The following is a 27868-nucleotide window of genomic DNA, read 5'->3' on the forward strand; positions in this document are numbered from 1 at the left end:
CTAAAATAACCCGAACCTTAACCCTAACCCTAACCCTAATTTCGTGTAAAATTACATGAAGGAATAGCCTACTTTTGGGGGAAAATATGTATTTAGCCAGAATGGGAATATTAATATTTGGCATGTCAAAAATGTAGCAATGTTTGGAGCGCCAAGAGGCACCTTTTGATAATAAGACGGTAAGACCTTTCTCCTTTATATCGTCCATTTTTTGTTTTTGAGCCAAGAGGCCAAGGACAAGCCGAGAAAATGATCTCCGGTGGTAGTCTGCCTTTTTGCCACAGCCCCCCACCTTGGTCTGGGTGGGGCGGACATTTTAAAAATGAATTTAGAAGAGCAGCAACGACATCACTTGCATCACATTCCAGATGTTAAATCTACATCATATGCAAAATTTGAGGAAATTCGCACGAGTCCGTTTTATTTTAGGGCCATTTGTCTATGGTCTTTACGTGTAGCCCTATGGAGAGAGTGCCCGTTGAGGGCGCTATAACCCCCATTTTAGGAACAAAAATGTGATTAAAAAAACCGGACTCGTGCGAATTTTCTAAAATTTTCAGAGTATGTAGTATGAACACGTAGAAATATAATCAAGTAGTTGCCCTACCTGCTCTCCTCCGAAAAAATAAAAAGTCCTATACCTCAATGATAATGAAACCTAGGTGCCCCCCCCCCCCCTACTTGCTGGTGTGGCGGCCAATTCATTGGACTAAATAATCTGGAAAGTTCTTTAATCAGTTTATTATTTTGAATTTTGATGCATTTGATGTGGCAATTTGGGCTAATTTGTATTTTTTGTGCCATAAATCAATTTCAGAGGCTCCGGAATATGTTAAATATTGGGGGTGGGGGTGGGGGTCGTCGTTGACGCATGACCGTGAAAAGGGAACTTTCTGGGCAAAAATGTGCAAAAAAATAGCAGCTAAATGGCTACAAAAATGTAAAATTCATTTAAAACGATGCGCGCAAAACTTTGAAGATTTGATATAAAGCTAATGAAAAAATGGGGTCATTAGGTGGCAGATTTGAAAAAGGTCATTGGGTGTAAGCTGATGAAAAAAGGGGTCATTGGGTGGCAGACTTACCTCAAAAATGGGGTTTATTGACATGCACATGAACATACCAATATATGGAAGTGCTCCCGGGGTATACCCCTGTTAACTTGAAACCTTTGACTTTAAAAAACTGTTCAAATCATAAGAGAGATTTTACTATTGAGTATGATCACTTCCCTGGTTTGATATAGTTTATACTTAAAAACGTTTCCGCGTTTGTTTTTCAAAGTAATGAATTTTAACAATATCAAAATTGATGGGCGATTGTAAACTAACCTTTTATTTCCATTTAGGGGTGGTGCAATAATTATGTGTACCCCCGGGGTGGTGAATTATAGGGGGGGCAAACATTTTTGGCAGGCCAAAAGGGGGGCAATCATTTTTGGCAGGTCGAAAGGGGGGTCAAGCGATTTTTGGCAGGTCGAAAGGGGGGGGCAAGCAATTGGTGGCACAGATAGATATTTTGGGCACCGTTTCTATATAGGCCCTACGCCCTATAAAAAGGCGTAGGAAAACATTAAGAACACGTTGAAATATGCAAAATTTCCTGCTCGTTGCGTCGCATATATGATAAGACAATTTAAGGTTTTAAATTCAGGTTCCCCAAAATCTTGCATGTGTAAGGGGAAGATTTTTGGCACGCCAAAAGGGGGGGGCAAAGGTTTTTGGCACGTCGAAAGGGGGGGCAAAGGTTTTTTGGAACGGCCAAAGGGGGGGGCAAGCAATGTTTGGCAGACCATTTTGAGAATTCACCACCCCGGGGTACACATAATTATTGCACCACCTCTTATAGCCTATATATTCGGCGATCCCAGCTCAGATCATAATTTTTTTCGCTCAACTCCAAATTGCAACTTGGAAACTTTGTACTGTCATATTTATTGATATCTCGATTGCCCTTTAACTTGGCCTCCAGTCAACATTTTTATGGAAGCACAGTATGACCTATTAATAGGACTGTCTACATTGTTTTGAATTTACTATTAATCAGTGGTTTATCGTGAATGGAGCAGGTCTACTACAAAAGTACTCGGTTCTACACACAGTGATTTGGTCCGAATCACATTTGGAAACGCACAAAACAAGGTAAGATAGGAATGGATCGGTTTCGAATGTTATATAAAGCGACGTTACACATAAAATTTGCAAATCTATAATTATTTCGATAGACTGTAGAGCATTAAAAAGTTTGCAAATTGAATTATTTTGCTCCACGTGTATACATTTCCTGCATACATTATATGGCATCTAGCATCTCTATATCACATGCGATGACGATGTCATGTGTTGATATTAAAATTTAAATGGTATTGGTGTTATTATTGCCTTGAACAAATAATAGTTAACTTTTATTAAACATCGTGTGCCTTTATTCTTGAACTCTTGTTATATGTGGGGGTGCAAATGAGTCAAGTGACCCATCTGTGACCCAGAAAAGTTTTCTGTGTGAGGTGTTGGCAAAAAGCAATCACAGATGTCTATTTTCCACTAGATCTCACACAGCTCTTACCCGGTATGATGTTATGCACTCAACCGTGTAGTATAACACAGACTGCGTGGAGACTAGACTGCGTGGAGACTCGCTGTGCTGGAAATATTTGTGTACTCGGGTGTATTGAAGTGGAAACTGTGCGTAAATGCATAAGAGAATCGTTTTTGTAGTCAAACCTTTTCATATGTTGCTCAATATTAGTATTTTGTGCATTTTATTATAAATCTGAATTAATGGGGCTCTTTTTTAATGGTCCTTTTTATTTTACATCATGAAGTCTATGGAGTCTGTGGATTAGAGAAGGCAAGAGAGGGTGATATAGCCTCATTTTAGGCAATTTTAGGCACTCATTTTAGGCACTGAAGAGGGAGTTATAGTCAAAACAAAAAATGATCTATGCCTTAATGGTTATGAAAGAAAGATGTACATGTATATCAATTAACAACATTATGAAAAGCTTCAGCTTTTGCAGCTATAGGCCTATATCACCGGTTCTTACATTATGCAGACTGGCAGACTGTGGCAGACTGGCAGACTGGGGCAGACTGGCAGACTGGGTTAGAATATGAGACTAGTATCAAAATATACCATTTGGTATACTAGTTTCAGGTTTAGAATTACCCCTAATGCTGGACAAAAATGATCAAGGTCATGTCAGGGTCATACAGGCTCAAATTGCCACAGATTGTTGCGCTCGCAACATTTATCAAGACCATTAAGGTTTGTAAATTGGGATCCCAAAAATTCTGCATGTGCAAGGGGGGGGGGTAGGGCAAAGAATTTTTGGCGGGCTGAGGGGGGCAAGCAATTTTTTTCTTTCTTTTTTGAAATTTACCCCCCCACACACACACTGGGGGGGGGGCTCATAATTATTGCACAGCCCTTAAGTTCTAACGAATGTTTGATGACGTAAAATCGATAATATATTTCTACCAGATATTAATAGAATGAGAATAGATTAAAATACCATAGATATGAATACATCAAATATTTTGCATGGAATAAAAAGTCTGTTAGGGTCACTAACACTTAATATTTGACAACCACCACAGACCCTCTGTGCAACCACTTTCCATCCTATTTATCATAAATCTAGGCCACCACACACTATGGACCACAATGACCGCATCCCAATGGCATAGCCCAATAACCTGAATTAAACAATCATAGTGCAAAATTGGACCTGAAGTTGCAGAGTATGAGTTTTTATCCCCATATTTTGAAAGGTCATTCAATGAATGTACAAATGTATTGGGGTTTAAGAACTGTGCCCCTGATAGATGAGCATGTTGTGGATCCTAGTGACACTATTATCCATTATAATACTAGGATCACAAGAGGATGAATTCCTAGCATGAGGGTCAACCCACATTATATTGCTCAATACAATAGGGGTATTTTGTTAATTGAATTGAATTAAATACATACAATTATTATATGTATGACATTGGGATGTACCTGCTTACACAGCAACTGTTGTAAAAAATAACAGTTTTATAATGATGGAAAGTATTTCATGAACATGCAACAATCCAGTCTGCCAGTCTGCCACAGTCTGCCAGTCTGCCACAGTCTGCCAGTCTGCCAGTCTGCATAATGTAAGAACCGCTATATCACAGCATCTTTTACGTGTGGTGGGAATCAATTACCTTTGTTTTAATATTTCTCATTGCAATTTATTCAAATGCTTTGCAATTAATGGTTGCACTTTAATGTTGTAGTCATGTAGCTGACTTAAAGAAGGGGACTGGTGGTTATCTCGATGTATCTTTCTCCACCCACCAGTTCCAAGTACAGGGCAATAAAAACAGAAATAGGCCTACAAAAAAAAACATTATGAAAAACACCACATTTGTCAAGTTAGGCCTGTAGAGTTTCTTCCATTTTTTTTAATAAACCATCATCAAATCATACATACAATTTTTGATTTTTCCTATATGGTTTTTTTTTCAGCTTTCGTAATGGACGATCGCCTAACCTTTGCTGTGGCAGACTATGTAGTGTGCGGGCTAATACTATTAGGCACTGCCGCCATTGGTTTATTTTACGCCCTCAGCGGTGGTAGGCAGAAAACATCCAGTGAATATTTTATGGCGGATAGAAATATGCATTTGTTTCCAGTAGCAATGTCACTAATGGCAAGCTTCTACTCGGGCGTATCAATTCAGGTAAGATTTGCAGAACACACTGATCCTGCATGTGATAATCAATAATCACGATGGGTGGGTGGGGGGGTATATTTCAAACGGCGTGGCAAAAATTGCTTGCCCCTCTCGGCCTGCTCAAAAGATCTTGCCAAACAATCTTTGCGCCCCCCCCTCCCTTTGCACATGCCAAATCTTTACGAACAAAATCCTTGCATGTTTTCTTACCATTGTAATCACAAAATTCTAAGACTTGGCACAAGTCTAAGCATTCAAATTCTTGAGAATATGATAAGATTTAGCTCAAAATGTAAATATTTAATGTTATTTTTGGTAATGGGTTATGAAAAAGATAAAATTAGAATACAAAACTTGAAATTAGTCTTTGTACAAGTCTTTCAGCTTGATTGCCGCAGGATACGAAAAAACACCCTTATCTCTAAAATTTGCAAAGGTGCATATGGAAAGGTTTCTATACAAAAACGATTTTCTTATAAACATCATGCGCACAATTTCCACCTCGATACACCTAAGCACATATTTTCGTCCAAGAGCTCTCAAGCAAGCAGTGAGTTGTCTGCGCATACGTTCTTTGATTACACTACACGGTTGAGTGCATAGCAATGTAAGAGCTGTGTAGCTTCTAACTGAAAAGTGGGCCTCTTTATTGGTTTTTGTCGAAACCTCAAGTGTTCCCTTCATCCAATCAGAATTTTTTTATCAAACGAAAGCAAACACTTCCCCCATAAAACACTTTTCGTCACTAGGTCAACAGATAACGCATTTTCAATGTTATAGCAAGGCGAATGTGGATAATCTGTTGAAAACTACCTATCCAAGCACATGTTTTGACCAAAATGTAGGTCTTAAAAGTCAAAACCTCAAGTGTTCCTTATAATATTTGTCAATTTTTATGTCATTAAGGGTACTTGCCCATCAATTTCATTCAGGGGCGTGTTTGAAAAACGGCACAGCGCATTAGTAAAAAGAATAAAAAATACTAAAATTTTCACCGGGTTTCGAACCACTGCCAATTGCACTATGAATGCTAAAGATGCCTACTGTGCCACGGTGACTGTGGTTAACATTCGGCGATTTTAAAAGATATACATATCAACACGTTTCTAGTGTATTGAAAATCAGATTTTGGTAGGAATACGGTCATAGAAAGACATATGACTCTACTTGTCCGTTTGTTTTTCATTTAAGGGATGGGGCCATTTTTAAGCGATCTACAAAAAGTTTTTTGATACGTTCTTTGATTTCTAAAAAAGTAAAAATCGCAGTTTAACAAATAACGGTTAAAATAAAATCCCATATTGGGGGCTAATTATTGTATCAATTTGAAAGGCCTGACACCAATATAAACATTTGTTTCGGTGACCCAAGCTCATAGTCACAAACGCTCACGCACTTTTTTACAGATGGCCTGGAATTGCATATTTCGGTTTCAGCGATTGCCCGAAAAAAGGTTGTATGTTTTTGAAAAGCATTTCCGCTTGGAATGTAGATAGTTATTGTTGATATTACTGTTCGCGATTTTTATTTATGCACTCTTTAGCCGACAATTTTCAATTCAATGCATTTTACACGATAGAAATGTCGCTTGCATAAATACCGATATTTTTAACAGTATCGGGTTTTTTAACCAAGATACCTTCCACGTTAGTTCCCAAGAATTGGATGAAACCATAGATACCATATCAGACTGCAGGTGACGAATAGATTTTAAACTAGAATTAAAAGAATCAGCGTAGGCCCTCTCAAAATTTAGTTTCGAGATATATCGCCTTGTAATAAAAAGTGCAATTTTGGACAGCTTTTTGGCTGTTTTTTAAAACAAGGAAATGTTTTACTTACCCCAAACTTCTCACGTAGCTCTTACTCAATGTCCGTTGCTGTTTGGTATTATTCCAGTAATCCGATTTTAGTTATAGTTTGCACACCGAACGGTGTGCTATATTCCCAAAACTGTTAATGGCGTCAGGCTCGCCTTATTTCAAACCAAGTCGTAGATGTGTGACACTAAATTCACGGGTTTCCTATTAGCAATTCAAACCTACGACAGATTTGGTGGTTTGCGATAGGCGATACCATTTTAAACGATTTTATGATATCCAGCTATATAGGCCTAGTATTTCATTTGATTACACTGAACATGGACATGATGAAGCTAAATCTCTACAGCCATCATGCACTGATCATTATTTTCCGCATCGGTTCCACATGTAGTAGTCCTAAGCACCACATTAGATTATGTTAACAAAAAATATCTATAAAATATGCAGGGCCGGATTTACCATTGGGTTAGATGGACCAGGGCCCAGGGCCCCCGAAATCTGGAGGCCCCCAGTTTGACATGTGCATGTTTCTTTTTAGCCCGAATTCACCATATTTTGCACCAAAATATGCTAACATTGCAAATTTTACGCGCTTCGCGCCCACTGGCCTTTTATAATTATAACAAAATTCACCTTCATTTTGGGCTAAAATTGTCTGAAATCGAAATGGTTCTCGCGCTTCTTGCGCAAATGTCTTAGTAAAACCCATCTTATTGTAGGCACCTTATTTGTAAACCAAAACTTGGTCACTTGAGTGCACATGCCTTCCCCACGGTGAGTTTGGGGGCCTCCGAATTTTGGCCTGGCCCAGGGCCCCAAAAAAGGTAAATCCGGCCCTGAAAATATATATACAAAATTAAATTCATGTTAGATTTATATAACGCTACGAATCAACTAGGCCGGTTGCAGCCGAACACGGCGCACACCTATCCGCTGTTAGATTGTAACATCATCACCAATATTATTATAATATGGAATTTTGAGCGCTATGAATGGGTAAGAGCCGCCTCCAGTGTGAAATCTGCTATAGGAGATTTGATGATATCTAGAGCAACACCTGTGTTGATTCAATTCAATGCCTCTCTTTTATCTATTGTCCTCAAATAAAAGGATTCAAACCATAAATAGCGTCCCTTACCTAATGTGAAACATATTTAATGAGGCGAAAAGGGTTTGGTCTGAAATATGCTTGACTGAACTCAATGCGATCAGTACACTGTCCTATCCCTTATTGTGATGAGGCGGGGCTTTTAAAAACACGGCCCCTGAACATAACGTAAAGCCCGAACATATTTTCAGACAAGGAACAATTGCCATAATACAGACAAACTGTCTGGCAATGACGTCACAATAGTCTATAGTATGATCAGTACAAAATAGTCTGTGATCGTCTACAGTATAATCAGTACTAAAAGTCCAGAGCGATTTTTCATTTATTTTCTAAAATTAAAAGAACCACTTTTCAGCGGGAATTTTGTAAGTTGCACAGCTGAAGTTGTGAAAGGGTTGAAAGACTACAATATTACGGCATAAACAAGAATATGTTTGTTTGGTCTTTATTCCTATAGCCACATCCCTTGATATAAATTAATTTTGATGAATTGAACTGGTACGACTCTTAGGACTAGTGATAACGACGATTAATTTAGTAATAGAGAGATTGCGATTTCCAAACGTAGACATCGGACGTACGTTGATCTATTCAAAACCACTCTCCTGTATCGTAGCGAGGTCACGTATTTAGCTGTTTTTGAAGATATTCCACGTGCGAAATCGACGTAGATACATCGTTGAAAATGCACAAAATTTGTCCATTTCACAATATGTTAAAGACAGTGAAAGATAATGAACATACGAAGGAAAGTCGAATTATTATTATGATCCTTTTTGTTTGTAACAAATCATTATAATAAAGGTACAGCGATGTGTTTAAAATGGACTAAATTTAAACGCAATATTGATACGCAGAGATTGTCTATTGAAATGTGTGTGATACTTTGCGTATAAAAATGACCTTGCGATTTGACATTTTGGACTCAACGTAGCATTAAAACGTACGTTCCACCATGGTTCCACGTGGAAATAGGCTGATTTTACCTCGAGTCTAGGTAAAGGAAACGTAGAGAACGAGTGTTTCTCTACGAATGTTATAGTCAAAATATCATGTGTTTTTTGTACAGCTGAGGGGTGGTGCAATAACTTTGCGTATCCCCGACATGCCTGAGGTGGTGAAGTATTTTTTCTGATTGGTTATTTATGTATTTATTTATTTAAATTATTTATTTATTTATTTATTTATTTATTTATTTATTTAAGTACCAACATGCACAGTTATGTCATTTATTTATTTATTTATTTATTTATTTATTTATTTATTTATTTATTTATTTATTTATTTATTTATTTATTTATTTATTTATTTATTTATTTATTTATTTATTTATTTATTTATTTATTTATTTATTTATTTATTTATTTATTTACATAAATTTCAACAAAAGCATGATTGCAATCTACCACGACATTTCGGCTCACACACATAAGAAATGCACTACGATAAAATAGGTTGATGAAAACAGGGCAACAGAGCATTAATGCCCAAAATTGAAAAGCTGTATAATTTATAAACAATATACACTACACATAAAAAATACTACTACAAGGGATTTTCAACATATAAGAATACAAACAATCAAGTACCAACATGCACAGTTATGTCCTTATTTCACTTTTGGGTTTATAACGAAATGTTTTTAAGCCTCTATCGTGAATGGCAGCTGCATAAGACATCTCTTTGATAGCTGATAATGCCCATCTATTCACCAACTGGCTATTAACTGATGAGCACTGTCATTATGCTAATATGAAAACATTGTTTATCAACAAAGGCGAGGGACTCGTCTGTCGATATGCTCAAACAATTTTACCCACACATATACTATTCTCACTCTACAACACCTTAATCCTGCCTTACATATCCTACAGCAACATAGCATGGGCGATATCTGACAACACCCTTGACCTTAACCACTGTCCATGGACTTCTCCTAATTCTACAAAATTGGACAAACTATTTAAACTCCAAATAAGAGCAATCCGTATCATTAACAACTCTGGTTACCTATCCCACACAAAGCAAATTTTCCATAAGTTAAAAACACTAAATATCTTTGACATAAATAAATTACAAACAGGTCTCTTTATGTACCGCTATGAGAACAAAACCCTTCCAAAATCATTCTCCAACTTTCTTTTAAAACACAGTGACATTCACAACTACAACACTAGACATGCTGAGCATTTTACTACAGTTAAACACACATCTAATTTAATCAAATACTCGATTAAAGTATCTGGACCTAAAACCTGGAATGGATTAAACAAAGATATAATAAACTCAAAGAATATATTAAGTTTCAAAACTAGCTTGAAGGACCGCCTGATTAAAAAGTACTTATCTAAATAAAATAAACCTATTATATAATTTTCAAGTATCATATATCATTTTCTTTCATCTTATAAATAGTTCAATATGTTTTAACAAAATACTGCCGTCAAATCCCGATGTTGGTTTTGGCTATAGGCCTCGGTACCGTGCACGTGCGCTTATTTTAAATAGGCCTATTTGAAATCGATCCACTACATTGTCAACTTTTTTTTTTTTTTACTGGTACTGCATTGTATTATCCCTGTCCTGATTGATCCTTTCCCGCCCTGCCCTGTCTCGTCTTGTCCTGTCTTGTACTGTTCTGTCTTGTCATGTTCACCCCTTCCCTATTCTAATATTTCACTTTCAAATTTGCTAAGGTGGGACCAGCCTTAAAGCCCTTTGGGCTTATTTGGCCTCTCCTTCACATGTTTTTTTTTCACCCTTTCATATTATTCTCTTTCGTTTTCAAAATCTACTGAGTTACTGGTACTTTAATTAACTTTTGTACAAATTAAATTTGTATCATTAATTGAATTGCTATTTAATCATAATCTTGCTGTGTAAATATTTTTATATAAATTTGTCCTATATAATTTCGGAAATTGCGATTGTGATTTGTAATATAACCATTTAATTCTGTATTATCCTTCAGATACATTTCATTATGTTACCAACTTAATTAAATTTGTTTTTGTTATTGATGCTTAAATTTTGTATATAATACATATTATATATATATATATATGATTTTGGAAATATTGTTATCTATATATATGTGAAATCATGTGTGAATAAATTGAATGAATGAATGAATGAATGAAAAAACCGCTACACTGTTCAATGGCTTTCTTGTACTATATGAAATACGGTGGGCGATTTGAAATGCACATGCCCTGAGCAAACTACGATGCGTACGCACACTGCAGGGCAAAGAAAAATGGAAATTGTCATAATTCGCGCGCATACTGCCGGGCAATGACGTCACATGTCAAGTGGTCTATACCCGATCAATGTTGGAGTTGCCGATATAGCCTAGGCCTATATGTTTAAAATTCAATATGGCTACCGAACTGTCATGTGGTCCAGTGGATTAGTGCGCTGGTCTTGAGTATTCTGTATGTAGCAGCGGCGTGGGTTATTTTGTTTAAATTTAATATTAGGGAAATGAGACTGGGCGAATTTATGTATGACGTAGAGAGGATTAAGATCCCTTTATTGATCCCTGACCCCACCGACTACCCCGGGCTGATTTCATGCAAAACAAATCACCAGATGACTGACTATAGGACATAGCGCCACCACACGAGCGTTGGTAAAGTATGTGGCCTCACTGCAATACATAGCTACGTAAAAACGTACGTGTTAACGTACGTAAAAACGTACGTCCTACGTCTACGTTTGGAAAATCGCAATCTCTCTAATAATAAAATGAAAACGCTGGGTCAATCACGACGTCATTTGTAATTCATGTCAAAACCTTGGGAGGACCACACACATCCGTGTTGCATGTATACGTGCGCAATCGATACTCAATGATCCAGACAATAGCGTTTGAATATACTAGGCCAGTAAAATCAGCTGAAAAGGTCAAACAAATTGCAACATGGAATTTTTTTGCGGAAAACATTTCTATTAGGTGCCCTTATCAATATACTAAAAGTCTACCAAAATCAACCTCTGCGAAATATGGATAAATCGATTTTTTTTCAAAATGGCCTCCAAAATGATTAAAATGGTGGACAAAATATAGAAAACAGACTCACTATGTCACTTATTAGTAATAGTAACACGATTCGTATGTTTCAAACCATGCTTCGAGGGTCTGAAATAACATTAATCACTTTTTCTCACTTGTAAGTTTTCAAAATGGCCGCCAAAATAGCTGGAACGGTCATTATTCCATCACTAAATATGGAATTAAATAATTAGCACTTGTAAACACAAACTGATAGTTTGGGACCACAAGAAACCCTCTGTACCACAGAAAAGGTTTTGACACCCCAGAGGAACGGGGATGCTCGGTATCACCAAACCCTAACGACATATCGCCCCACCAACGCACGTTTCTTGTGACCCTCTACGTATGAACGTATGACAATCTTGAGAGGTGGAACGCCTAAAACGCGGGTCAGTCTCAGTTCGTGAGAGGTAAGTATTATACGCTTGCGTATCTTCCTCTCACTTCTGAGTGGGGTAAACACTGAGCAACTCTACTTACCTCCCACGATCTCTTTGATACGCGCAATGTACCCTCTCAGAGCCCTGACTGGGCGTGACGGTTTCATCGCATATACCCCGCAATGAGAATCAGATCAGGGAGGCACAGCGGGTAACGAGTAAAGGACAGAGCATGGTCTGGTTCTTGTCCAGGAACCCAGCCCGGGGAAGGATAGAGACTACCCCAGTGGTGAAGCGTAGGTGGTGCTCGTCTATAGACAGAACATGTACATAACTGAACAATGTCGACCACAGGCCACTGCCATCAAGAACACAGTCTTGAGTGTCAAGTCTTGCAACGAGAGAGGTCCTCCGTGGGTTCGAAGGCCTTGGGTAGATACTGCAACACCAACATGAAATCCCATTCCGGAACCAGGGAGCGAACTGGAGGTCTTTCTGTCACCATGCTCTTAATGAGGTCCGCAAGTGCTGGACTCGATAAGACCGTCATATACCCCCTCCCCCAAGTCATGATGAATCGCTAAAATGACAGTATTGTATGCTTAAGCGGTACGAGGCATACGGTCCCCGTGGTAAGGAAATCTGTGACTTGTAGAAGTCGCGAATCGTAATTCTGTCTAGTTGACTGTTGCCTTGCCTTTCAGCAAGGGCAGCAATAGAATATTAATGGCCCGCTGTCTGGACGGACTGGCGGAAGTACGCCAAACAGTCAGGTGGAGGTTATTAATCACCTCCATCTGTACCTAGTGCCGTTGGCGTGGCGGAACTGTGAGAAGATCTACGCGGCATAGACGACTGACTGGTTCTCCCACGAGAAGATCCAGGAGGCGGGAGAACAATCCACTGCTTGGGCCAGAGAAAGCGGCTAAAAGGAGTAATCAGTTCCAAGAATTGACTACCTTCAGCAGAACCAGAAGGATCATGGCAATGGGAGGGAAGGCATTATACCGAATATGCCCTCCCAACTCTCCTACATGGTGTCCCGGCCTACCGCCCTTAATCCCGGGTGAAGTAAGGCGGAAGCTAATGGTTATGATGGGACGATCTAACCTCTGAAAGATGGACCGATACATGCATACTACTGAGTGAGGTGCCACTCAATTAGACAAGAGAGATGAGGACTGACCCACCCCGACAAGCAATCGGCGAGTCAACCCCGTCCGAAGCTCCGTACCATCTCCACTGACACTACAGAAGAAGGGACTGTCTCCCTGCAAATGCTGATAGCTGGGACTTTTGGTGCCCCCTCCCTGTTGATGTAAAACGCAACGGTCATGTTGTCATACTGAGTTGATTTATCCACCAGGAGAGGCAGGAGTGGGGCTGCCGAGGGACCGGAATTATGAGGCTCTGAGGATGCCACCACGCTTGCAACTGCCCGATGAAGTATAGCTGTATCTCCCTCGTACGCAAGTGGCAGCTCCGAACGCTGGCCACCAGCCCTAATAGGCGAAGCCACACCCGAGCCTGAACCGATGCCGTCTGCCTGATAATCAGAGCGCATAATCAAACATCAGCGATCCTCAAGCCTAAGGGAGAGACCCGGACCCTGGCGAAGTATATCGTCGCCCCCCGAATTATTCAAGTGGAACAGTAAAAATAAGTTACAGTCATATTGCAGTCATGCTGACAGTTAAATCACCTTTTTGAATCACCCCTGATTTATAGGTCTTTAGAATCGACCCTGTAGCTCTTTGTGGGAGAAATGTTTGACGACGCTGTATTGAATGTTATATTAGGACCGTCCATCCAATTACCATTCAAATATTTACTCTAAAGTATCCGATACACATAATATGTGGATCATAACTTACATGTACTATTTTAATACTGATTCAGCTTCTATGGTGAAAAGTTGATTGCCCTGTCTGTATTCACAACTCATAATGAACGTATTTGGCGGCCATTTTGAAATTTTGAACAAAAACTACGCAGACAAATAAATATTTATGAAACGGTAAGGGCATAAGAGCATTTGTGGGTCAAAATGTCACCCAATTCCCACATGGACACTCATATAATATTGATATCACAACTGTCTATTTTTACGACATTTTGGCTGCCATTTTGAAAAAGTCAACTTTACACATCTTTCGCAGAGGTTGATTTTGGAAGACTTTGAGTATGTTAAAATAGAGACTTAAGCGCAACATTTTCATAACTAACATGTACTATTTTAATACTGATTCAGCTTCTATGGTGAAAAGTTGATTGCCCTGTCTGTATTCACAACCCATAATGAACGTATTTGGCGGCCATTTTGAAATTTTGAACAAAAACTACGCAGACAAATAAATATTTATGAAACAGTGAGGGCATAAGGTCAGAGGTAGGACAAAATGTCACCCAATTCCCTCATGGACACTCATATAATATTGAAATCACAACTGTCTATTTTTTACGACATTTTGGCTGCCATTTTGAAAAAGTGAACTTTACACATCTTTCGCAGAGGTTGATTTTGGTAGACTTTGAGTATGTTAAAATAGAGACTTAAGAGCAACATTTTCCGAAAATAGAATTCATGTTGCAATTATTTTGACCTTTGGAGATTTTGGGGCTGATTTTTACTGGCCTATACCGCCCTTATGTCACTTGCGGGAAGATATACTATAGGCCTACCCTAATAGCTTACAATAGATACCCCACCGTAAATAGCTCTCTTCATTACCTCGCTGTTCCAGTATATACGCGTAGCGTACGCACTTTTGAACCATATTTTGTTCAAAAATGATAGGAAGGGACTGTTTTCAGCTAAGATGTTGTTTATCAGCAGATGCTTGATGATACCGGGAAGTGTTGTAGAAAGGTAAGCGTACTCTTTATTTATTCAAAATATCACATATCAATGAATTTAAATTGGAAATCCAAAAAGGAAATGTCAGGTCAAAATGTTCACCTTAGAATTATTGTGAAATAAAATCAAACCAAATTTTGGCTCCGCAAACAACGTTAATATTATTCCCATTGGTGTTTGCTACACGTGCATATAATAAATTATGATTTGGGGCTAATTTGAGAAGAGTTGATGCCTCGAGTTTTAAAATACACCGAGTGATGTTTTTTGATCAAAAACATCGACAATTCAAGACACTGTAAAAACAAATCAAGAATTTCCTGGGATAATTGCAACTAAGGATAATGAAAGTTATGATCTAAGCTACCAGATGCATCATTAATTTCCTGACTATGATATTTAGTTGTGGGAAAAGATTACTTTAATGTTTTGGCGGGATTATTTCCCGCCAAAATTTCCAACCAAAAAGAACATGTAGCCTTAAAAGGGCATTTCGTGATCCACAGCCTCATCCCCCCACTTTTCTCCAAAAAAAAGTTTAGATTTTTATATCACTGGAAACCTCTGGCTACATAATGTTTATGTAAATATTTCTTGCAGATTAATTCGTTTAGCAAAGATATCGTGAAATTTGAATTTCGTTCTGCTGCACCAGAACGAAATTACAACAGATTGTCTATGGAGCAGTGTAATACACATAATCATGCATAACTCGCGAACGCAAAATCGGAATCAACTGAAATTTTGGGAATAGGTTTTTTCGTGGATATCTAATGAAAAATGACATAAATAGAGGATGCTAGGATCACGAAATACTCCTTTAAATGAAAAAGCACACTTCCATTAACTAGCGTCACTAGAATGAGCACGGTTTTATCATACGGTTGTAAATTCAATGAACTATGACCATGCTAAAGAGCGCTTACAAATTGATATGACTTTCACTGCCAGTTAGAAATAAATAAAGGATAAGGATTTAGCTATATTTCATTTGGCAAAACAGGGTGATATTTTCTTATTCAAAAAAAAAAAAAAAAGAAAAGAAAATTAGCGCTGTCCTTTTCTGGAATAGGGAGTAAACACATCTCTAAGCAAGCTTACCCAGCCATGCCAGCAGACACAAAACTTTTTCGACATCATTCGCAAAAGGTTAGAAAAGGTTGCCAGAAAACGTTTAAATGTCAGGTTATATAAAGGGTATATTAAGGTTGCAAAACGTTTTCATAACAGTCGAAAACTATATACACTGCAAATACTCTAACATAACGTCATCCTCATAACCAAAGTGCCTAAGTCATTAGTACATGTTTCTCATTTGCAATTTTAATTTTCTGAGTAATAAACCCATAATTAATCAAGTTTCCAGCTGCATTCTTCATAACTTGTGGAATACATCAAAAGAGATGGATTCCATCAGTTAATGACGAATGCAGCTGGAAATTTGATTAGTTATGGGTTTATTACTCAGAAAATCAAAATTGCAAATGAAAAACATGTACTAATGACTTACGCACTTTGGTTATGAGGGTGACGATAACGTTATTTAAGTGTTGACAAAATATTCGGCAAGAAATGTTTGCAAAAAAATTTACAATAACATTTTTACAAATTTACAAATATAACCTGTATAAAACGTTCTAAAAACGTCGTGTGTTTGCTGGGTACTTAACCATTGTACTTTCTTTATTTAGGGTGTGCCAGCAGACGTATACTACAGAGGACCAATGATTTGGTGGAATCTCGTCCCACAAATCATCGCATCGGTTATTGCGGGCCGATACTTTATTCCTATTTTCTATAGATTGGAGCTGACTAGCGTCTTTGAGGTAAATATTCTTTAGAATCGTCGGGAACAGACTACACCACATTTCGCCAAAATTCATTCTAGAAACGCTTGCTGTTAGAATAAGAAAAATTTTAATGCTAAATTATTGCACATTCTAGGGAAGCGTGGTTACTGTTTTGAAATAACCGAGTGAGAGGGTTTTCAAGAAAATATTTTTCCTGTCAAAACTGAAGCATCCTCTGTATAAAAGAAAATATGAATATTAACTGCACATCATATATAACTATTCGTGATACCCAATTGTGGCATATTTGAGGTCGTTTATGAGGCAGAGAATTTTATTTCAATTTTATATACGCCAAAATATTTTTTAATTGAGCAAGAATAAGGATAGAAAAACGTTAAAAATTCTATGTATAAATAACATTAGACCCGGCAAAAAGATTACTGTTTCGTTTTTATGGTATTCTAATCTTTTATTTCCCGAAGAAACATTTGGGGTCTAAAATGGATTTTTCTGTAATTGATAAAAACATCGAACGTGTATACAAGAAAAATGGTAGGTTCCTCTATAGTATTTAACTGACCATGCTAATGTACTGACACCGTGCGAGCACATGTCAAAATCGATATAATGTATTGTCCATATAGACGCGCATTTATCATTTATTATTGTCGGATTAACAACAATTGAGCGCTATTAATACACATTAATGTTTTTAGGCAAATAAAATTCCAAAATATGGTACGTTTTCTGCTTTTGCTTGTCACGTGGTAGGCCTATATTGAAGTTGCGATTATATCTTCAAATAAGTTTCAAATGGATTCCATCAAGACAAGTGGCCGACTGGTCTAAGGCGCTAGGCTCAGAGAGCATATCCAAAGCGGCGTGGTCCGCCGTGAGTTCGAACCCCGCCTCTGCCAAACTTTAATAGAAGTAATATTAAAATTTAACTTTTTTAAATTTCATATTGGGGAAATGTGACTGGGAGAATTTATGTATGGCGTGGAGTGGTGTGGGAACAGACTGCTTGTCCGAAGGGTCATTAGGCCGACAAGGGTGAAAGTTAGGGTATAGGGCATTTAGTTAGGATTATGGTTAAGGTTATAGGGTTTAGGGTTTGCATTAACATTAAGGTTATGGTTAGTGTTGGGGATCATGGGGATTAAGTTTATGGTTAGGTGAGTGTAAATCAAACATAGAAAAACTTTTTGTCATTTATAGTTTTAAAAATAGACAAATAATAATAATAATCATAGAATGGACCGCCCTACCTCCTTCCGTGTATATTGCCAAATCAGTTGACTGCTTCAAGAGGTGTATTAATAATATGTAATTTCATGTCTTTTTTTTTTCTTCAGTTTTGTATAGCCATCTTGTATTCAACTGGCGCATTTGATCACCTCAACTAGATATTGCTTTTATGCAACTTTGTTGAGTACTTATATAGATGTAGATAATATTCAGCAAACATTTATGAACATGTGATTTTCAGCTCAAAATGTATCCTTTTCCACAAATTACGTAGGGCAGCGACGCCATACACTTCTATATGCACCTTGATATTAGCAGTGTATATGGGGTGTTCACAGATTTGAGGTCAATTGTCAATCATTTCCGGTCTGAGACTAAATATCTTTGAAAAATCTTTTCTCTCACAATAATATAGCACGACATTGACATTATTCAGTGTCTATGGGTGTTCATTTGAATCATTTCATGTTCATATGGACCAAAGATCGCATAACCGGTAGTGTTCGTGGTCTGTGATCACAGCATATCTAGTTCCTTTTGAATTTACCTATTTATAAATTGTTTGAATAAAGATGGTTAAGGGGCTGTGCAATAATTATGAGCCATAAGGGGTGGTGCAATAATTATGTGTACCCCCAGAAGGTGAATTATAGGGGGGCAAAGATTTTTGGCAGGCCAAAGGGGGGGCAAGCATTTTTGGCAGGTCGAAAGGGGGGTCAAGCGATTTTTGGCAGGTCGAAAGGGGGGGGGCAAGCAATTTTTTGCTTTATTTTTTTTGGCACCGTTTTCTCTATTACGCCCTAAAAAGGCGGAGGAAAACGTTACAAACACGTTCAAATATGCAAAATTTCCTGCTCGCTGCGCTCGCATTATATGTTAAGACAATTTAAGGTTTTAAATTCGGGTTCCCCAAAATCTTGCATGTGTAAGGGGGGCAAAGATTTTTGGCACGTCAAAGGGGGGCAAAGGTTTTTGGCACGTCGAAAGGGGGGGCAAAGGTTTTTGGCACGGCCAAAGGGGGGGCAAGCGAATTTTGGCAGACCATTTGAGAATTCACCCCGGGGTACACATAATTATTGCACCACCCCTAAGGAGGATAAAATTGGAGGGGGTGGGCAAAGATTTTTGGCAGGCCGAAGGGGGGGGTTAAGCAATTTTTGGCACACTTTTACGAGGCGGGCACCTTTTAAATAATACGCTCTAAATAGGAAAACACTATGTACGTTCAAATATGCAAATTTTCCCAGGAAAATTTCCTTGCTTGCTACGCTCGCATTATAATCAAGGCCATGTAAAGTTTGCAAAGATTTTTTGGCAAGCTTAGAGGGGGGGGGGGGCAAGCAATTTTTGGCGGGCCGATGGGGGGGCAATTTTGGCGAGCCATTTGAAAATTAATTATTGCTCAGCCTCTAAGTAAATCCTCTTCCTTTATGTTTCCCCACGATAAGGTAACTGCCTCTTTTACCTGCATGTAGCTATATAGTAAAAAATAAATAAAGAAGTTGGGCAGTTTTTTTTATAGGTTAATGACATATATGATGAATGAGAAAAGTTCGAGTTGGAGTCCACAATCTATTCCCTTTATTTGTGACTCTGGCATAGAAAATATGTTAATAATTTTATATAAAAAACATGTTGATCATTTGTGATATTTTTGTTCAACCAACAAAAATGCAGATCGTGAAAAGCGTGAAATATCTCAAATCAGGGCCTGCTCAAATGTATATCATGAAGCATGGGTCAGTACCGGGGGTCAGTGTGAAAAAATTTAGAATAAGTATAAACTGCATCCATCGGGATTTAATCAACTTGACTTTGACCGGAGTGACCCAAGAAATTATTCTATAATGAGGTTGTTTTTTTCTTTGCAACACCAGAAAATGATGGAAGACATAATTCTCAACCATTGCATGCTATATTATATTCATCCCTGTAGGCCTATTAATACAGGAATGCTGCAAGAGAATTTGTCAAAGAAATGCCACATTTTATAAACCTTTGACAAATGTCACCATGCAAATGATCACTATTTTGTCTTTACCTTTTTGCCTGGTACATTTCATTTGAATTACCCAATTTTGTTTTAAGGCCTAAAAATGGTTTGTATTGCTTTCCTTTTCGACCGATCCAAAAATCTGGGGGAAAATGGGGCTGCTGTTTATCACATTTGAATTTTCATTGGTATAAAATTCGCAGAATGTTTTGAATGTTTGTAATTCCTACCACACATAACTCTGATATAAAAAATAAAAATAAATAAATAAATAAATCATTGTTTGTCATCGTAGTTTACAGTCTACCACATAGATGGAGTTTTTTTTACATTGCATGGCAAAATAATACCCCACCCCCCAAAAAAAAATCAAAACAGAGCAAAACCCGACCGACCGTGAATGCAAACAAAACTTATTCATATAACATATTGCAGAAAGGATTTTCAACTTCAAGTTCAAGTTTAGTTTTAATCCATGAAATGAGCATAAGAAGTACATTTAAATAATGTCGAGCATTTATTTATTCATTTAAAATTATTTATTTGAAAATGCTTTTATCATTGAATATTCACGTTGCAAATACACATTTTATAGCAGACTTACCGATTGTAAGCCTATGATTATCATATCGTACTTCTAATGTGAATCAGAATCATGTTTAATAACTGCCTTATTTATTTCTAGTATCTGGAGCTGCGATTCAATAACATCGTTCAGATTTGTGGGATCAGTGCTTTTCTGTTGTTTGCGGTAAGTCCGTCATAAATCTAATCACAGAGTTCATGTTCATACTAACTAGGATCCCCAACATGCTCAACAATCAGGGCATAGTTCTGTAACACCAATACATTTGCATATTCATTGAATGAGTCAAAATGACCTTTGAACATTTGAGTACAAAAACTCATACTCTGCAACTTGAGGTCAAATTTTGCATTATGATTGTTTAATTGAGGTTATTGGACTATGCCATTGGGTTGAGGCCATTGTGGTTCACAGTGACTGATACACTCAGGGCAACAAGCCAGTTTAACTTTACTCTTTTCGGAGGTACACAACTAAATTAATCCCTCATCATGCTCAATGAATACACATAAAATTTAATAAAGCAAATTAAGTTTGGTTTTCAATTACATCTGTAAATAACATTTTCGATGTTTTGTGGCAAAATTGTTTAATATTTTAATGGAAATTCATAAGATGAATTATTTCCTGTTTGAGTCTGTTACAATTAGCAGATTGCCAAAGTTAACATATGCCTATGTCAACTATGATTATACCATATAGTTAACATTAATAGGCTATGCCAAAAACATTATAAAAAAAATAGTTGGTCTGTGCACATAATGTTTGTTTTAGTTCGTTATATGCCTACATACCATACCGTATGTTATATTTTATTTCTTTTATATCAATAGATTCTTTATTCTGGGCTTGTGACGTACGCTGCTAGTCTTGCTATTACTGCTGGTAAGGTTCACGATAATGTCTTAAATGATTAGGGGCTGTGCAATAAGTATGTTCCGCCAAAAATCGCTTGCCCCCTCTCGGCCTGCCAAAAATCGACTGCCCTCCCCCTTACACATGCCAAATTTGTGGGATCCCAATTTGCAAACCTAGCGCAGCGAGCAGGAAAATTTGCATATAAAAGCGTTTCCGTACTGTTTTCCTGACCCTTTTTTGAGCGTTTTATTTAAAAGGCGCCCCATGAATGTGTGCCAAAATCGCTTCCCCCCGTTTTGGCACGCCAAAAAATTCTTGCCGCCCCCCAATTTTACCCTCCCCAGGGCTCATAATCATTACACAGCCCCTTATTGCTAGCATGGGGGGAGGATTGTAGCACTTAACACAAATGACCATAAAGGGTATTAGGCATATATCCAAGCTTGACAACCTTTTAAAGTTACCAAAACAGAACGGTGAAAGAACCCATGGTTTTGATCATTTTAACTCATGAAGAAACATACATTGCTCATTCCTCACATTTCTGTTTGTTTCCTGGGATTATCACCCAGAAAACCTAAAGAAACCCTCATTTTTTTACCGTTCGCAGCTTCTAAAGACCCCCTTTTACCGGTACGTCGTCAGCTTCCAAAGAGCCACCATATCCAATTCCGGGGGAACACCAACAAATTGATGACCCCCCCCCCGTGAGATTTTGTTTTCGTATATCGTTTGTTTTTAACACAGAATAAAGCAACATTTTGTTTAAAAACTGATACAAAAAATATGATGTAGGCCAAAAATACCGCATATCGACGAATAACATCCAACTATAATCCGTCCGCAACCACACCTTATTGTATAATGTGACTATAGAGGGCGGCGTTACCTTTGTTATTTTTTTCTTTTTTTTTTTGTTGTTGTTTTGTTTTTGTTTTGTTTTTTGACGGTGCAATGTCAGCTTATCATCGTTGCTATTCCTCACGCTCGGAATCGCGTAAGGGACGTGTGATAGTAAACTGTTTTTTTTATCTTTATGCAAAATTCAATTTTCCCTACATTTGCACTTGCAGTAAGCGGTATTAGTTTTACGGCGGCGGTGTTAGGACTCACAGCGGTGTGCTCGTTTTATACTACTATTGTAAGTATGGCATAAAGAAAAGCTTTAGCCAGAGATTCTTGTAGTACATTTTCTAAGAATTTCAATGGTGAGGTATAATGTATAAATACAAATTGAACGAAGGCGTTGGGATTTTAAAAACATTGTAAACATTGTAAACATCAAATACATTGAATATTACCCGCTGTGACATTTATCATGTTTATGAGCACAAAGTTGACAAAAGAACTTTTTTGAGATATAGCATATTCGAAATATTTATTTCAAAATGTTAAAATCATACAAATCAATGTAGCATGATTTGGTTGTTTATTGTATACCAAGAAAGTCAAAAGAATTGACAATTTGACAATTTAAGGTTAGCAACTACTTGCGATTTGGTAGTTCACAACATCTTGCGATTGGTAGTGAGCTTTGGCAAACTTTGCATTGACCATTTCATAGCGAGTGTGTAGAAGACTTATCACATTTATACTTTTGTAGTCTCCGTGATTCTTGAGTTATGTTGTAAAGAGGGCTGAATCAGCAACACTTTTGTAAAACGTATATAACTCGTTAACAACAATAAATCAAGCAAGTTTTCAAAGTAGGCCTATATGATTTGTGGAATGAACATCAAAGTGTTATTTTTCAATAATGTATTGATTTAGATAATGAAAAGTGTATCAATCATCAATGTGTCAACGTTTACCATTTGAAAACATTGTGATGTGCCCTGAGTAATTTAATTTGATTATCTTTGTTTACAATCAAAATCTATTTTATGAGACATTTTAGGGATTCCCCTTTCTTGCATCAACTTGATCAAAAACAAATTGAATCATTTCTAATTTTGGATCATATTGGAATACCCCTAGAGATTGTAAAGTAAAGATAACATCATATATGGGATTCCCCTCAGGAAGTGATGTAATGGGATTTCCCCTCAGGAAGTGATGTAATGAGAAAGGTTAATGTTATAATTAAGGATTGGGAATTTCCAAGTTCTCATCATGTGTATTAATACTTGGGATTTCCCAGGGCCTGATATACAGTAAGCAAAAGAATTAAGGTACCAGTTGTGTTCACTACTGTATATCCTAAATAATGACAAATGTGTCAAAATTAAAACAAGCAACGTACTCTTTAGCTCTGATTTAAGACCTTATTTGTTAAAATTGGTTGAGAATTAAACAAACGGTGATCCAAAATCTAATGAAGATACGAAATAAAAAATTGCACTTTTGTGTTTTAATCATTGGAAGCACGACGCTAGTTTTTCGTGCTAATCAATGAAAGCACGGCGCTACTTCTCTTGTTCGCGAACGCTTTGTGTACAAATCAATAGGGCATTTAATGTGGCAAACTGCAACTTTTTCATTTGCATCTTCCTTGGGTTTTTGGATCGTCGTGTCTTTATTTCTTGAACAATTTCAACAAATGAGGTCTTAAATTCGAGCTAAAAGATGCAGCTATTGGATGCTGGTTCCAATTGTAACAGGTCTGCCTTTATTTAGGATATACAGGGGGTGAACGCAACTGGTACCTTAATTATTTGGCTTACTGTATAAGAAAAGGTAAACATATTTCTTCACAGTTTATAGTGTTGATCTGGGCTAGCTAGCTAATATGCTTACAGACCAATTCCTTCAAAGAAAGGAAATTGCAAACCAGAAATATTTTATGTAGTCAAAGTACTACTATTTGCCAGTGTTGTCGGAGAAGATCTAGAATATGTCAAGGAACGTACTTCTTCCAAGAAAGGAATATATATTCTTCTGTCGACTTGCTGAAGTCTGGTATTTTGATTCAACGCAACTGTCAAAATAAGTGAGGACAACTGCATCGCAGTCCTGCTTCCTGAAGATATTGTGTAAAAGGTGGAAATAGCACCAAGTTTGGAGAAAGCAGCGCAAGGAGTTGAGTTTGGAGCAAGCAGCGCGAGTAGTTGAGTTTGGAGCAAGCAGCGCAAAGAGTTAAGTTTGGAGGAGAAAGCAACGCAAGGTGAAAGCAACGCCATTTTTGTGTGAGGATTTCGTACGCAAGGATATTCATAAACTCAAGTGTTCACTAGACTTCGCTGATTTTCGCAGGACAAGTGAATAAGGATATATTACATCAGTCGTCCAGAACCTTGCAAGAACTTTGTGATCACCAAGAAGAAGAATGCTGGCTTAGTACTAAATAGTTAAAGAGTGATTATATTTGATTATTGTATATGTGCATTTGTTGTCATTTATTGTACCAAACAAAACTTGCTTTCAATTAAAGACTTAGATTTTGTTAGCTTAAATAAACAGTGTATTTGTGTTGTGCATTCGTGTGAGTTCGGGTAAAAGGTGATTTTGGCCCGTGAGTCAAGTACTTCTCGTAACAACATTGATAAGTCAATGTTGTAAAAACATACTTTAAGGTTAGCCGAGAGTTTTTCATGCGCTTGATTTCAGAGGGGCGTAAGTTCATAACAGAAACAGCCATGCAGAAAATGAACAAGCGCACCGGGACGTAGGCCTACTTACAATAGAATATCGATCCACGGTCAAGATTCGGGCGAATTTCTCGACGGGTGGCTTAGCAATTGGCTTGTCTAGCCTCAAGGCTTAAGAGGCCGTAAGACCAGGCTTAACTGAAAACGTATTTCCCGAAGCACGGCTACCATAGCCTCGAGGCTTCGTTAGCCCGTGGGCCAGGCTTGTAGGATTAGCCCCAGGCTTTAGTAAAATTTGCATTTCTCGAAATCAGTCTTCTGTAGCCGTAGTCTACGCAAGCCTGTTAGACCAGGCTTACAGCGGCTTTTCTTGGCCCTGCCTCAGAGCAGGTCTTAGGTCGTAAGCCTTGGTCTATTTCAATTTACAAATTATTTAAATTGTAACGCAAAGTTTATCTTACATATTTTTGACGGTCTTTCAATTAACATGAGTAAGCAGTCGCGTAACTAGGGGGGGGGAAGCGGGGGAAAAAGGTAAATTAGGCCTACTTCTGAGAGTTATTAATTAACCTCATTATTTGGTCATTTTAACCTTAAAAACTCAATTTTGAAGGATAAATAAATTGCATTTATCCCACTTTTGTACCATTGGCCTATATGTCACCAGCTTTAATACCTTAAATATGGCATTTGTACCATTATTTTTTTTCAATCCCACCCCCCCCCCCCCCATGTCAAAAAGAAATCTACGCAGATTCCAAGCAGATCCCATAACTCCTCAGACCCACTCCACCCCTTACAAACCCAAACAGCATGAACGATGCCTGCCCCTCATTTATTATGTTTTCCCCCGCTTTCCCCCACCCCACACCCAAATGAAAATGTCTCGTTACGCCACTGTGCGTAATTAATTGTTCGATTTAGTTGAACATTTCAGCATTTTATTTTAGTGTTCATTTGAGTTAGTTGAATATTTTTAAGTAGCTGTTGCTATCATAAGACCTACTCATTTTGAATGATCATCATCATCATCATCATCATCATCATCATCATCATCATCATCATCATCATCATCATCATCATGAAGACCTATATGATACCACCTGTCCCTATCCAAGCCTTAATAGTTTGATACTCGTACTTTTCATAAGTAGGCCTATTACAATATTATTTTGGAGTGCCTGTATTATATACCAGGTTGGACATCAATTTAATACAATAGAAGAAGGGCAAAATTGGTAAAGATATAGTAAATATTTGACACGAAACAATAATGCATGCAGTATTAAAACTGAATTTACGGATAAGATGCATATAATATTGCTATATCTTCTACTTAAATAAATATAAAATATTGTACCAACAGATAACTTCATGTGAGATCTGAGAAGACTACTGATATCAGCAGTAGATAGCACGTTGGTTGCTTAATTCCTTTTTAGGGGAATCACAGATTCCTTTCCATTAGGCTTACAGTTTTACCCTTTTTGGGATGCAAAGAAAGAATCACGAGTATAAAGCATAGACGTATATCATTCATACAAGTTGGACTCATAAAAAGTCAAGTGGAAATAAAATAATACATAAAAGACACAAAAACAGACACAATATTCTTGCATCAAGTTGTGTACGGTATAAGCCCAAGCACAAGACCGCGGGTCCAGGCTGGTCTTTGCGCCGGGAACATTGCGATAATGAGACGGCAACCTTGTTAGTACGGTAAACCGTGAGGACCACAGCTTATGTACATCTACCTCCAACAGCCTATACAATTAAGTCGCTGGTTGAAAGGGACGAGGTTGTCAAGCGTTAAGCCTACAAGGCCACTAAGACTAGGTTGAATTTGCGTTGAAGAAATCCGGCTAGAGTTAAGACTCGGGCTTCGAGAGCGGGCTAGGCTTAGCTAGTAGCCTCAAGGCCACCTTAAGACTACGGCTTAATAAGACTTCTGTCGGGAAACTCGCCCGAAAAGGCTATGAAACTTGGCTTAGCTCGTGCCCGGAGCTTGGGTGCCGGGGGGGGACACAAGCCGTTTTCGGCAATTTTCACAAGGATTTTATAAATTTTAAAATTGATTGGGGGCACTTCGTCAAGCTACGCCCTGGAAAATGTGTTGATTTTGAATTTATAGCCTTGATATCTTTGATGAAATCAATGCTGCTATTCCCCTGATTTATAGGGGGTAGGCAACAACAACAATATCAAAAAGCAATTATTTGTAAATCGAATTTGGGATGAAAATCAACAAGACAGACTTAGCAGGCCTACAAATTTCTGAATTATATAAAGTGAAAAACAATCAATCACGATTCACTGCACTCAGCGAATCAATCAAATAAAACTAAAAAGAAAGGAGCAAGAAAGAATAAAGAAATAGTGAAAAAGAGAAAGAAAGAGAGAGAAAGAAAATGAACGAAAAAGAAAGAAAGAAAGAAAGAAATGAAAAAAAAGAAAAGAAAAAAGAAAGGGAGAAAGAAAAGAGGAAAGAAAGGAAGTAAAAATGAGAAAAGAGAAACAAAAAGAAAATTCAGCCACACGGAGACTCGAACCCACAAAAAATAGTTCATATTAGATTCCCAGTCCAACGCTCTATCCACTCGGCCATAGATCAGCTTACGCAATTGACTGTTCTCAAAGCGGATGATATAACTATAATTGGATGCAATAATACATCTGAATCTGAATCTGATTTGATACTGTCCAACACTCCTTGGTTGCTTGGCAATGGTAGAAGTAAGCCGGACAGGGTTGTGAGTGCGCAATGCTATTTAATTACTCTCTTAGGTGCTTGTGAAGTTTGGATTTGAAGGTTGCTTTCTTGTCTGTTGAGATTATGTTATATGGAAGACTGTTCCAGTCCACCACTGTCCGCGGAAGAAAGAGTACTTGAAGCAATCTTTTCTGGCTTGTATTCTCGTGAATGTAA

At 37.7% G+C, this 27868-nt stretch overlaps 1 protein-coding gene across 2 annotated transcripts in view; it reads left to right on the plus strand.

Moving 5' to 3' along the window:
* Positions 1-2016: 2016 nt before the first annotated feature.
* LOC140137526 (sodium-coupled monocarboxylate transporter 1-like) overlaps positions 2017-27868 on the plus strand; it is a 37552-nt gene continuing 11700 nt past the window's right edge. The window contains exons 1-7 of one of the 2 annotated variants that reach the window (XM_072159242.1): positions 2048-2141; positions 2548-2684; positions 4501-4715; positions 16629-16763; positions 20657-20722; positions 21391-21442; positions 22489-22556. In XM_072159242.1, coding sequence (XP_072015343.1) covers positions 4509-4715; positions 16629-16763; positions 20657-20722; positions 21391-21442; positions 22489-22556 — 528 coding nt within the window. In that variant the 5' untranslated portion in view covers positions 2048-2141; positions 2548-2684; positions 4501-4508. Of the gene's footprint in view, positions 2142-2547; positions 2685-4500; positions 4716-16628; positions 16764-20656; positions 20723-21390; positions 21443-22488; positions 22557-27868 lie in introns of both variants that reach the window. The other variant, XM_072159241.1, reaches the window with a different exon arrangement.

The sequence above is a fragment of the Amphiura filiformis genome, chromosome 17, assembly GCF_039555335.1.
Source record: "Amphiura filiformis chromosome 17, Afil_fr2py, whole genome shotgun sequence".
NCBI lineage: Eukaryota > Metazoa > Echinodermata > Ophiuroidea > Amphilepidida > Amphiuridae > Amphiura > Amphiura filiformis.